The 13,554-nt window shown below is 39.6% G+C and overlaps 1 protein-coding gene across 4 annotated transcripts in view; it reads left to right on the top strand.

The window, feature by feature from the left end:
- Positions 1 to 13,522, top strand: part of FNBP1L (formin binding protein 1 like) — a 104,584-nt gene extending 91,062 nt beyond the window's left edge. The window contains exons 12-17 of one of the 4 annotated variants that reach the window (XM_001928546.6): positions 2,197 to 2,306; positions 5,699 to 5,831; positions 6,221 to 6,315; positions 8,394 to 8,542; positions 9,927 to 10,085; positions 11,319 to 13,522. In XM_001928546.6, coding sequence (XP_001928581.3) covers positions 2,197 to 2,306; positions 5,699 to 5,831; positions 6,221 to 6,315; positions 8,394 to 8,542; positions 9,927 to 10,085; positions 11,319 to 11,326 — 654 coding nt within the window. In that variant the 3' untranslated portion in view covers positions 11,327 to 13,522. Of the gene's footprint in view, positions 1 to 2,196; positions 2,307 to 5,698; positions 5,832 to 6,220; positions 6,316 to 8,393; positions 8,543 to 9,926 lie in introns of all 4 variants that reach the window. The other 3 variants (XM_021090187.1, XM_005663661.3, XM_005663662.3) reach the window with 3 other exon arrangements.

Genomic DNA, 13,554 nt, shown 5'->3' with positions numbered 1-13,554 from the left:
AAAAATTGTTGGGTGCTTGCATAGATTCTCGTTTTTGGAAAATAGAGCAGTCTTTTTCAGAGTCGTAACAGTTTGGCCTTTTATGAATTCCCGTGTAATTGGAGATGCTTTTCAATGTCTGAGTCTTTTTTACAGCCATAGGAAATAGAGTTTAGTTCTCATATTCTATTAAGGACTAGGGTTTCATGTCAGAATGGGATATCTGAACTGGAAGTCTCTAGCTATCTACTGTTAATAAATTTGAGAACAAAGTTCGATTAAGGATAAGTAGAAATCTGAAGGATTTACTTGCATGATTGTGAGTTTGTTATAAGGCTACCAAAAAGCCATATTGGATTGTATTTTTTCATTTCATTAAATACTTTTTCAACAATTCCAGAAATATTTTTAAAGATGTAAATTGGAAAGTTTTGTCTTTGGCACAGACAGTACAATGGTTTTCAAACTGTTATACTTGTATCCCCAATTAGATTGAATCTGACAACTTATATTGATAACTAACAACTAAATTTAAAGGTGTCTTATAGGAAATTTTGCCATTTGTTTATTTAGGTCAGATTTGGTTGACTGACAAATTATTTCTGGTGACTGGTAGATTAAAAAAACAAAAGCCATTTAGACAAGATATCCTTCTCTTTTTTTAAGGCAGGCTTGTTGAATGTAATGCTCTCAGGCCATTTGCAGAAACTTTTGTCATCAATTAAATGTTACACTTGATTATGGCTTATCTGAAAAATGAGTTTTATCTTTTTTGAAAGTGGGGGAAGCATTCTTAAAGATAGTGAAATAAAGCTATTTAGATATATTTTAGGTAGGGATAAATGGTTCAAGGTGTTGGGATGCATTTGTTTTGGGAGCTCATTTCAGCCACACTTAAAAAAATTGAACTTGCAAATTCTTAAAATCCCCTTTTTAAGAAGAAAGGAGTTCCCATTGTGGCTTAGCAGTAACAAACCCGACTAGTATCCATGAGGACACAGGTTTCTCTGGCCCTGCTCAGTGGGTTAAGGATCCAGCGTTTTACTGTGAGCTGTGGTGCTGGTGGCAGACGTGGCTCAGATTTGGCATTCCTGTGGCTGTGGTGCAGCTCTGATTTGACCCCTAGCCTGGCAGCTTCCATGTGCCACAGGTGCGGCCCCAAAAGAAAAAAAAACGAAGAATGATAGTTTTCATCATTTTTTAGTATATAAAATCATACATAATATGTGCTCATGTTAATTGGAATCAGTTGCTAATATTGGCTTGGTTGTGTAATCTCTAATAAGATCTAATAAGATAACTAACAAAATCTCTAATAAGATAACTAAGGTAACAGTGTCATGATTAACATTTAAGAGGAGAAGAACATCATTTAAATTAGAAGTTTACATCTAAATACTAGGACTTTTTCTTAAATGGTATAGGTTTTTGAATATCAAAACATTAAAAAATGTTAGACATCAAGCATCCTTAAAGACAGATTATATCTTTCTTTGGATTATATCTTTATTTCAGGAACAACTGAGATGTGTTACTTGGTTGTAAATAAAGGATAATTGAAACTAAATTTCTCTGGAATGTAATTTCTACTTAGATTTTCACTCAGTGGTTAGTTCTACCTTTTATTTTTTAATGATCAAGTGTGTTTTGGTTCTAATTAATGGTTTAATAAATATCATTCAGAGACTGTGTGACATTAAAATATATTTCATTAATTAGATTTTCTTATGAGGTAAGTTACTTAAATATATAAACTTTTCATATTTTCAGTCTGAACATTTGTAATATCCTGTCGCAGCAGTGGATTTGATTTGGGAATGTGGTGTAATATGTTATATATAAAATAATACTTTGTATAGGTGAGAAATGTTATGTGTTTCCATTTTGTTGTTGTGGCTGTAAGAAGGTTCATTTGTATTTATTGTAACTCTGCCAAGGCCTGAATATAATGTGATACTGGTAGTTACCAGTTATCTGTATCTGGAGATATTTTGACTTAATTCTATTTCATGATTTTATAAACTGACTGGACTGTGAGCTCTTTCTTCAGTACAATTGTTTTAATTAATATACAGTCTGTGTAGTTTTCCTTTAAGAAAAGGAAAACTTTGAAGTTCAAATTTCAAATTGAGATATATTCTTACTTTATATTGGATATATATTAGAAATAAAATTCTGTGAAAATGTCTTTTATAATGATTTAGATTCTCTTTGCAGGGCCCAGCACTAGAAGATTTCAGTCATCTGCCACCAGAACAGAGACGTAAAAAACTACAGCAGCGCATCGATGAACTTAACAGAGAGCTACAAAAAGAATCAGACCAAAAGTACTTTCCCATTATTATTCCTTTCAGGGACTACTTTGAATGACGTGTTTCAGTCTAATGCTTAAAAGGCTTAATAATTACACATCCTAATTGAAATACTTTTGAGGGAAAAATATATTCTTCATCTTTGGAAAATTGTGTGGTTGCTCTTTCACATTTTTTTTTTTTCCTTCACTTTTTGCCTTTTCTAGGACTGCACCTGAGGCATATGGAGGTTTCCAGGCTAGGGGTCGAATCAGAGCTATGGCTGCTGGCCTACGCCAGGGCCACAGCAACGCGGGATCCGAGCCACAACTGCAACCTACACCACAGCTACGGCAACGCCGGATCCCTGGCCCACTGAGCGAGGCCAGGGGCCGAACCCGCAACCTCATGGTGTTCCTAGTGGGATTTGTTAACCACTGAGCTATGATGGAACTCCTCTCTCACATTTTTTTAAATGAAATGTTAGAGAGTTTCTTTTACTTATTGGATGCTAATAGTATATATATGTGCCTTCCATAATTTGCAAAATAGTTGGATGACACACTGTCAAGGGTAGTTTCACCAACACTCAACTACCTCGTGTACTTTGATATATTTTTATTTTGCTTTGGTGTATAAATTGAGCTCAGTAGAAACCTGAGGCTAAATTATTTTTTTTCACTCATGGCTTTAATTTTTTTCTTTCCCTTTTTTTTGGTCTTTTTAGGTTCGCACTGGCCGCATTTGGAGGTTCCCAGGCTAGGGGTCCAATCAGAGCTGTAACTGCCGGCCTACACCAGAGCCACAGCAACGCCAGATCCAAGCCGCCTCTGTGCACTACACCACAGCTCACCACAATGCCAGATCCTTAACCCACTGAGTGAGGCCAGGGATTGAACCCGCAACCCCATGGTTCCTAATCACATTTGTTTCTGCTGTGCCACGGTGGGAACTCCTTTTTTTTTTTTTTTTTCTCGATTTTATGAAATAAATGTTTCTTTTAGTTCAATTTTGTTTTAATGAATATAAAGATTTATATATGATGAATCACGGATTATTTTAGTGGATTGGTGAGCTACTGTCTGTAGTTACACTGAGGATAAAATTGGAGCTTAAACTCTGACATGAATGATTGCAGGTTTTGTTTTTTGTTTTTTTAATTATAGTTGATTTGTGTACAGCAGAGTGGTTCATATTTCATATATACATACACTTTTTCATATTTTCATATTCTTTTCCATTATGGTTTATTATGGGATATTGAATGTAGTTCCCTGGGCTATACAGTAGGACCTTGTTGTTTATCTGTTTATGTGTAGTAGTTTATATCTGCTAATCCCAAACTCCTAATTTATCCCTTCCTCTTCCCTTTGGGTAACCCTAAGTTTTTTTTCCATGTCTGTGAGTTGGTTTCTGTTTTGTAAATGAGTTCATTTGTATCATATTTTAGATTCCACATGTAACTGATGCATGATGTTTGTCTTTCTCTGTCCGACTTACTTTACTTAGTATGATAATCTAGGTCCATCCAGAGTGATTGAAGTTTTTTTGTTAATAATTGTACGTCAAGTGTGACGGGGTGTTTAACCATAAGTGAAATACTGCAATCCAGCCGGTTCTCATTATTTGCAGTAGTTATGTTCTATAATGTTGCTGTGAACACTGAATTGGTGAATACTGAAATGGGAAATACAGGTTTAGGTTCCAGTTGCCGCTGTATACAACATTTTTGTCAACTGATTTATATCTAACCTTGTCCTAAATTTTGTATTTAAGGACACATTATTTAATATTATCATTGGTTCATTAACTTTGCACTCAGGGCCAATAGCACTAAAATTTGTGCCTGAGCAAAGCTCACCTAGCACATGTCTTTTCTCCAGAAGGCACCTCACAGTTTTCTTGCACTTAGGAACTCTAGAGAGTAGCACTGTAAGCACCATTGCTTAGTAGCTATTTTAAACAGAAAAATCACCCAAAAAGACCACATAAATGAAGACAAACACCCCCCCCCCCAAAAAAAACATGGCCCTAAATAGACCACAAAAAGACACTTCTTCAGAGTATCTGGAACTTTGAAAGAAAGAGGACTGGAGTTTCATATTTGAGAATCATCTGAAGATAGAGGATATTATAACAGTCAATTATGTATTAATAGAACTGGGAAAAAACAGAGTTCCTGCAGTGGCACAGTGGGTTAAGAATCCCATTGCAGTTGCTTGGGTCACTGCAGAGGTGTGGGTTTGATCCCCAGCCCTGCACAGCGGGTTAAAGCAGCTGGTGTTGCCACAACTGTGGCTTGAATTCAGTTCCTGGCCTAAGAACTTCCGTATGCTGCGGACATGGCCATAAAATAGAAAAAACAAACAAACAAAAACAGACAAAACAAAGCCATAAGAGAGCCATCCTTAAGAAGAAGGACTATAGGATAGGATAAGAAATCTGTCAGTTTATGTAACACACTGAACAAAAGAAGAAGGAGCCAGTGAGGGAAATAATGAGACAGTAGAGGTGAAGGGAAGGGAGGGAAAATGTGACCTCAAGGAGATGAAGAAAGAAAAACGTGTTAAGGAGTGTTAGTAATGTCAAGCGTTAGGGGGAAGGAGAACTTACCGAGGCATCCGAATCTGTAGTGATATCAGAGGAGTGAAAAGGACTTGAATTAGAGGGAGACGGGCAAGTTAACGATGGCCTAGAGGAGCAGGGGAGGCCGGGGATGCTGTAAACGTGGGTGAAGCAACACCAGGAGAATAGTGTGTCTAGATGGGATATAATGAGTTTGCTCTGGGATATGATGAGAATTATGATGAGAATATTGAGGAATATTCTTCCAGCTTTGATTAAATCTATATGATCTGGGGAGTTCCCGTCGTGGCGCAGTGGTTAACGAATCCGACTAGGAACCATGAGGTTGCGGGTTCGGTCCCTGCCCTTGCCCAGTGGGTTAACGATCCGGCGTTGCCGTGAGCTGTGGTGTAGGTTGCAGACGCGGCTCGGATCCCGCGTTGCTGTGGCTCTGGCGTAGGCCGGTGGCTACAGCTCCGATTGGACCCCTAGCCTGGGAACCTCCATATGCCGCGGGAGCGGCCCAAGAAATAGCAAAAAAGACAATAAATAAATAAATAAATAAATAATTAATTAATTAAATAAAATAAAAGTTAAAAAAAATCTATATAATCTCATTGAGGAAGCAAGACATTAGAAAATCTTTTTTAAAAATTCTGAATGTTTTAAAAGACTGTCTCCATAAATTACTAAACATACACTTTGTGCAGGTGGGCTTTAATCAGGCAATGTTTGCTTAAACTCAAAGAGATATGACTCTTTTAAGAGTAGGGTGCATATAAGTCCCCAGAATCAAATGAAACTCTTTTATCTGGAACATGTGAAGTGAATATTTAATTTCGTGGTTTCTTTCTTACTTTCAGAGAAGCACTCAACAAAATGAAAGATGTGTATGAGAAAAATCCGCAAATGGGGGATCCAGGGAGTTTGCAGCCTAAATTAGCAGAGACCATGAATAACATTGACCGCCTGCGAATGGAAATCCACAAAAATGAGGTAGATTTGTTATTTAGCAGTTGTCTTAAGATAAATTCCTTTTTATAAACTTCATTATGATAGGTTGGTTTTTGCTAGAATTTATCTTCAAATATTTATTTAATGTTATGGTTTATGATCTGAAAGTAAGTTGTCATTTGGTATATAATCATTAGAATTAGTCCTTCATTGACTTTTTTCTCCTTATTTAAAATTTTATGTAAAACTCAATATTTATACTATTTTCAAAATCAGATGTAAAGTTGATCATTGACCAGATTGGAATAAAGGTTTCCCTTCTCTTAAGAATTACATAATCATGAAGACTCAAAGCACATTTTAAATGTGGAGCATCTTATGAGCTTTCAAATATATTTATTGAGCTCAGTTTTACTTATTTTCTCCTGAAGGCTTGGCTCTCTGAAGTTGAAGGCAAAACGGGCGGAAGAGGAGACAGAAGACATAGCAGTGACATAAATCACCTTGTAACGCAGGGACGAGAAAGGTTATTTTTTTTGCATTTTATTTGTATTTCTTCTTTTCCACACTTTTCTTGCTTTGGGTTCTAACTTCTCTGTTTTCCTGATTTAACAAGCTTGGCTTTTAATAACTCAATCTTTGAACCTAAATTTTCTGTTTCTTTACAGTAGCCACTGGTGAAGTGTGAGATTTCACATTGCTGCTCAGTTCTAGTTTGTCATACGTCTAAAAACAGAAGTAGGAATTTGGAAGATTCTTGAAGTTTTAGTCTGGAAACATAGGCTCCTCAGGCCTGCAAAGATTTCCTTAAGATTTAGATGAAGTTGGGTAGTTAGTGCCAAAACCAAACACAAACAAACAAAAACCTGTCAAATTGCTCAGAGTTTTGCAAAGGAAAAAAATGCGTGTTTTTAGATTGAATTGGAGCTTCCGAAAGGCATTTTGTAAGTTGCCATACTTTCATACCATTTGTGACATTTTCTCCCTTTGAGCAGTATTTTGCCCCCTCATCATAAAATGCAACAAATTAGAATTCATGCTAAAGAAGAATTTGAGAGATCTAGTATCAAATCTTGGTTTACTACCTAATTACATTGTAATTTGAGCAACCTCATTGTTTTTTTTTTCTTTTTATGAGTACACTTGTGGCTTATCGAAGTTCCTGGGCTAGGGGTCGAACTGAAGTCGCATCTGTGACCTATGCCGCGGTTTGCAGCAACGCTGGATCCTTAACCCACTGAGTGAGGTCAGGAATCGAACCCTCATTCTCATGGACACTATGTCCAGTTCCTAATCTGCTGAGGCACAACGAGAACTCTGCAAATTCATTTTTGATGCTCCCTGAATTTTAGTTTCTTAAAATATAAAATAAAGCTTAAAATACCTACTATACAGGCTTGTTATTGATAAATGAAATAATGTACATGAAGTACTTTAATAAAATAACCTGGTAATAGTATGTGCCTTAAAATGTTAATTCTTCCTTCTCCTCTTCTCTTTCTCTTGATTATCACTTTTTGAATGAGTATATATCCGTAATATATCAAGAGATACGCAGAGATACAGTGGTTTTTGTTAGGAGGTAAAATCTAGATTAAAATAATCTGTCTGGTTTGTGTTATTGAGAACTTGGCTTCCAGGCATCCTGAAAGTGCTGCTGAGTCTAACTGTATGAATTTTCCTGTTATTAAAATTTTATCAGTGATTTGATTCTTTAGCAAAATTATTAACGTTTTTCTCTGTTTGAATTAAGAAGTTTTAAAGAAAAAAAACACCTTTGGATTTTCTTAGTAATTTCCCTGTTAACATGATTAATTGGAAATTAATTTTATTAGGAGTCTTTTGGTCTTCAGTGACAGAATGAATACTTATCCTGGCTTAAACTGAAAAGGAATTTTATTGGCTGCCTTCAGGGAGAGCTTGATCCAGAAACTCAGATGATATCTTCAGGACTCCATTTTTCTCCCCCTCAAAGTTCTGCCTTCTGCTTCGTTGGCTTCATTTAAGGCTCTATGGTGATCCTCCAAAGCTCTAGACTCATAGTTCTCCAGGTTTAAGTCCAGTGGAAGAGGAAGGGAACTTCACTTTCAGCAATCCCAAGCACACGTCTCTGTGCATCTCTTCTGTCTTACTGGGTTACGTGCCTACTAGTGACTGTTCACTCTGGTCATACAAGTTCTCTGCTGTGGTGGACCTCTGGATCCAGGACAGAGGGACTCCACCTGAAGCCTGTGAGCTGAGCAGGCTCCAAGAAATTTTAGGGTTCTTTTCCAAAAAGAGGGGTGATGAATCTGGGATGGTAAAAGCCAGTGTCCATGGCATTTTTCCATTTTATATTTGGATCTAGTGATAATGAGACCTACTTACTGAATAGATGCTAGGAGCCTAGAACATCGTAATCTTTTAATTTTAGGAAATTCAACAAAGAAGCATTTCAAATTAGAAGATTATATATATATCAACATTGAAGAAACAAAAGGCTTAATTTGAAGCTGTGTCATTGATATTGGACTCTCTGATTGATCCTGAGGAGGTCAGCGTGTAGATAATTTCGAAAGGTTCTCCTGTTTGTAATACTTGATCAGAGATGGTTTTGTTTTGCAGTCCCGAGGGAAGTTACACTGACGATGCAAACCAAGAAGTCCGTGGGCCCCCCCAGCAGCACGGCCACCACAGTGAGTTTGATGACGAATTTGAAGATGACGACCCCTTGCCTGCTATTGGACACTGCAAAGCTATCTACCCTTTCGACGGTATGATTTTCTTAAGATGTTTGACAAAGTTGGTTCCTTAGAGGCTGCGTACACCGAGTCATGCACGTTAGTGTCTTTATAGCTAAATAAGAAAACCATAATTCCCAGAAAGTTATAATCTGTTTCTCAGCATGAATGTTTTTAACTGTACTACGTAGAGATTTTTCTTCCATACCTGACTTTGAAAGAAAATGACCTATGTGATCAGCATCCTAATAAAGAGGATTATTTAATTATCAACTTGGGGTGATGGAGAATTTCCCACAGAGACCTTGCTCATGTGCTTAGCAGCGTTGAGGCGCTTGAGCATGTAGCTCAGCCCACAAAGCGGAAGGCTGGTAGCTGCCACCTCGCGCTCTTCCTCGTGACCGCTGACACTAAGAGATGAGGCAGCTGGCCCAGCCGAGTGGCACCACCACATCCTGACTCGGGAGGTCGCACTCGGAGTAGAGGGAGGAGAGCATGTGGTAGCTTCTGATTACGCCAGCCCTCCCCTGTGACAGCTGGAGAACGAAGCCTGTGAGGTGGGAAGCCATCGGGACCCTCTCTCAGATTTTTCGTCATCCTTTCCTCTCTTTGACTTTGAAAAATTCTTCCCTTCGTTTCCCAGAGGAGCAGAGTGACATCTTCACAGAGTTGGTATAAAATGGCACTTGGTTTCCAAGGTCCTGCCCCACCCATCCATTGCACTGATTTTTAACTTGAGTAGTTACTCTTCATTCCGAGAAAAAGAATTTTAAATCAGATCGTGCTGTGTTGTACTACAGAGAGTAAGGGAGCAGTTGAGCCTGTGTTAAATGAAGAGTCATTTGTGAGCATCCTTACTGCTCAGTAGGTTGGGCGTGGTTGAGGGACTGGGAGGAAAGAGCCGTGAGGCTGATGAGGAAGTTGTGCTTTGTGGCTCTGATCATTCTGCTTCTGTTCCTCCCATCACCAGAGGTGAACCTGTACCCTCCTCTGCTCTCTCTTCCGAGTATGTTCTTGCCTTCTTTCTTCCAGTCCTCTCACTGTCTTGTTACTGCTTTCCTGATCTAAACTTCATGAATTTCCCAGATAGCAATGCCACTCCAATTTGGGCAGGGAGTTGGAGTCAGCATGCCCTGTCAAATCATACAGTGTGGCTGTAGCTCAGACACTTGCTGTGTTCCGTGTGCCGATGTTAACACCAGCCTCACGGGGTTGGTGTGCAGTCAGGTGAGATGCGTGTCGGAAGGTATTGGGTAAACTCCAGAGCATCATGGGGGCATTGGTAGTGAGAGTCAGTGAGCTTGTAGTTCATTGAATTCAGGTAGGGTTTCGGGTTGTTTTGTGTTATATTTGTAACTTTTATTCAGAATTATTGCTGTCCTTCACTTATGCTTGTGCTGTGGAAACTCTCGTTTAGGACATAATGAAGGTACTCTGGCAATGAAAGAAGGCGAAGTTCTGTACATTATTGAGGAGGACAAAGGTGATGGATGGACAAGAGCCCGGAGACAGAACGGCGAAGAGGGCTACGTGCCCACGTCATACATAGACGTAACTCTAGAGAGAAACAGTAAAGGTGCAGTAACTTACATCTAAACTAACCAGGCAGCCTGTAGCATGTATGGCGTAGGAACGAGAACATAACGTGAAAACACATTCAGTGGGTGGGAAAACGTGAGACACCTTAAAGAGCATCCAAGATTTGTTGTCGACTCTGAGCTGAGTGTAGGCTCGATCTTAGAGATGTGAACATTACCGCAAGAAGCTGTTCTCGTGATGCTTTACCGTTTGAGTGATGTTGCTGTGAAGCTTTTAATTGATGCCTTTTGCTTTATGTCCTGCTTAAGTCTGTGTGAAGGGTTTGTGTTTTTCTGCCTTATAGGTCAGATTATTTGATCTATTGGGCAGGAATCCATAGACAGAAAGCTCCCCACCCCACACTCTGCTTCAGGAAACACTGTGATGTAGTGAATTCAGATTAAGTAAAACTGCTCTGAAATGCCTGCACGAAAAAGCAGCTGCGCAGAAGAGTGATGTGGTCCAAGGAGTTTGAATTTGCAGCTGTAGGTTCTAGGCAAAAAAAAGTAATAATGGTTGGCTAATCAGATCAAAATAGAATCATTTTCATCTTAGGAAGAAAACAGGCACCTAGCACATAGTCTGTTCTAGAAGAAGTAGCAGGCTCATCAAGAGACATGCAAAATAAACCAGCCTGGTCTAGCTCTGAAGTGAATAAAATGACTCTTTTTTTAAAGATCTGAGAATATTTTCAGGTTTTCTAGTAATTTTCAGTAATATATACAAGCTTTCTTCCAAGTTAATGCTTGTGTTTTTCCTTGAGAAATACCGCTTTAGTGACACTAGCCTCTGGCAATTAGATGTAGAAAAGTGGATTCTAAATAAAGATAGAGGAAATCTTTCATGGAGGGGAAGTACTGGCACATTTTACTTTGAAAGGAAAATGACTTTTTTTGACAACTGGGTTGGAGGAATGTATCTGTACCATCACTGAGGGAGGGCCTTTGCTCGTCTTAGCTGAATCACCGGTCATTAGCATAGTTTTTGTTCCCAGTTAATTTTAATATGCATTTGTTGGAAACCCCGAGCCATCCAGAATTGTGCAGGCTAGTTGTGCAAAGGGAGGACGCCGTTAGAGACGGGTCCTTAATTTTGCTCATGTTCCAACATTTTCCGGTGCTTTTAATAGCTGGCTATGAAATGATTTTAGAGACATGTGCGCTGGACGCCTCTTTTGGCCTTGCCAAAGGTCTTCAGTAATTGTTCTTTTCTTTTTCCTCCTGGACTGCAGGTTCCTGAAGAGGGTTTCTGAGGAAGTGGGCCAGATGTGGAAGGAGGTTACATGCAGCTGCTTTGGGGGAGGGAGGAGAGGTGTCAGGCGTGGAGAGAGAGAGAAGCAAGTTGCATGAGTGCATGCAGACATGATTATTTTTTACTAACTTCATTAGCATTTCCATACGTTGTTAAAAACAATCATTATAATGCCAACCCTTAAATTCGTCATTTACGGTTGCTCACGTAAAAGGAAAAAAGCCGCCTTTTTTCCCCGTTTATTTTACTGATGTCCACATCAGAAAGAATGCAGAGCTGTCGTTCAGTCTGTCTTAACAGCTGGCTGTCCCAACAGGACGGCCTCCGTCCCAGCTCTCTCTCGATTGGCTTCTCAACCCATTGTCTGTTAGAGTCCTTGCCATTTGTCAGCGTCTGCCTCGCCACCTCTGTGCTTGCTAACGTCCCCCTGCATGTCTAGAGGGATGGAGTTTAGATTTTCAGGCATGCCTTTAAGACCCCTTGTTCTCGTCGAAGCTTTTGTTTTGTTTTACACTTGTAGTGCACATCACTCTGTCAGACACCTCCAGCACGAGTGTTCCCATCGTAGTGTTTGTGTGCGCTGCTGTAACTTCCCCACTGCAGAACATTCCAGTTTGGGCATTGCGAAGACGTAGTTGTGAACCCCAAGTGTTTATGACCGGAAAAAGAACCATCTCTGCTCTAGCCTACAGCCCAGTTGAAGGAACTCTTTGAAACGCGATACACCTTTAGCACCGCAGTCGGGGAAGAGTCTGTGTCAGCACTGAAAGGACCCTCACCACCTCAAGACCGAGGACTGGCCTCAGAAGTCAGCCGCTTCCATTCAGACGCTGCCTTAAACTAGAGTGCCTGCATCTTTGATGGCCAACACTACCGCTCAGTATCCCACAAAGGGCTTCGTGTGTCAGCTCAGTGCGACCTCCTTGAACTTGGCAGAGCTGCCGCGGCTGCCGACCCAACCTCGGTAGGTGGCTCTTAGAGCTCTACCGTGTTGATGGTGCATCTTCAAGTTTCTGCATCAAACTAAAGATGTGTCCAAGTCCATTTTACTCAGTGTTTTCATGAGTTTTGTGGTCCTCTCCCCCCACTGTTTTTTAATTTGGGGTTACCCTGTTCTCATTTAACTATTATAGTGATAGTCTGCTTCCAAGTGATGATTTTGTTTGAACCAGATAAAATTTAGTGAAACTTTGTAATGATCTATGTGCACTTTTACTTGTAAAATGGGAATTTCTGTATGTTTATACTTGTAAATATAATCGTCCTTAGTGCTCCTATTGCTCCTGTTGTCCCGGCTCGCATTTGTGCTTCTGTTCATGACTTGTATCCTAACTGGTTTCTTAGTGGTGGTTAAGGAGGAGGGGTTGGGGGCGGGGGGATATTTGTAACATGGAAGCTTCGTTAATTTGGTTCTTTACTGTTCTGAAGGAAGAAAGAGAACGTGAAATGGTCTGTGTATTGTTGGATTTTAAGCAATATTTTAGAAGCTGTGTGACTGCTTTAATAATGTTCCCCAGTGTTGTTTGAATCGTACTGCCAGTTATACTAAAGACGAATGACGTTGCGTGGAAGGTGACGCCTTCGTAAGATCAAGTTCGCCCCGTTACACAGCCGACATAGAGTGTATGACCTTTAAGGCTAGTAAGCTAGGACGTTTTAGATTTTAATTCTCGTTACAGGGTTATTTATATAATGTGACATTATTCAATACTGACAGACTACGTACGGTAGTTTTAAAATCCAGTGCTGTTTTTATTTTAAAGGTTAGCAGTGAAGAGGAAATGTGACCTGACCGTGCAGGCCTCTGTACAAAGCGTGCAGGGCTTGTGGGTCTGTGGCTGGCAGCCACAGAGGGCAAAGTTTAAGGCTTTCTTGTGAGGACTGACTGTTCTTCTCAAGCTACTGTTTGTTTTCCTTGAAGCAGGATTTGCTTCCGTAGGAGGCAGTTCCTTCATGTGGGATAGTGCAACCTGTTTATCACGTAGGAAAGACATTTGTACTTGCACAGTTTAAATCATTCTTAAATTTGGAACATGTGAATTGTCCAGAAGAAATCTTTAGTTTTTCAGTAATTTTTACTCTTTGTGCCCACATTGATTTCCTAATGTAAATGCTCTGTTTGAGATGGTGTTCTCTGTTGAGAATATTTTCATGGAATAAAACAATCTTTTCATGGTCGGGTAAGCTGTGTAGAGTTATCTCTTACTGCCGTGTGA

Source organism: Sus scrofa, chromosome 4 (assembly GCF_000003025.6).
Source record: "Sus scrofa isolate TJ Tabasco breed Duroc chromosome 4, Sscrofa11.1, whole genome shotgun sequence".
NCBI classification, from domain to species: domain Eukaryota; kingdom Metazoa; phylum Chordata; class Mammalia; order Artiodactyla; family Suidae; genus Sus; species Sus scrofa.
Note: the sequence above shows the minus strand (reverse complement) of the source record. Positions and strands in the feature narration are given on the sequence as shown.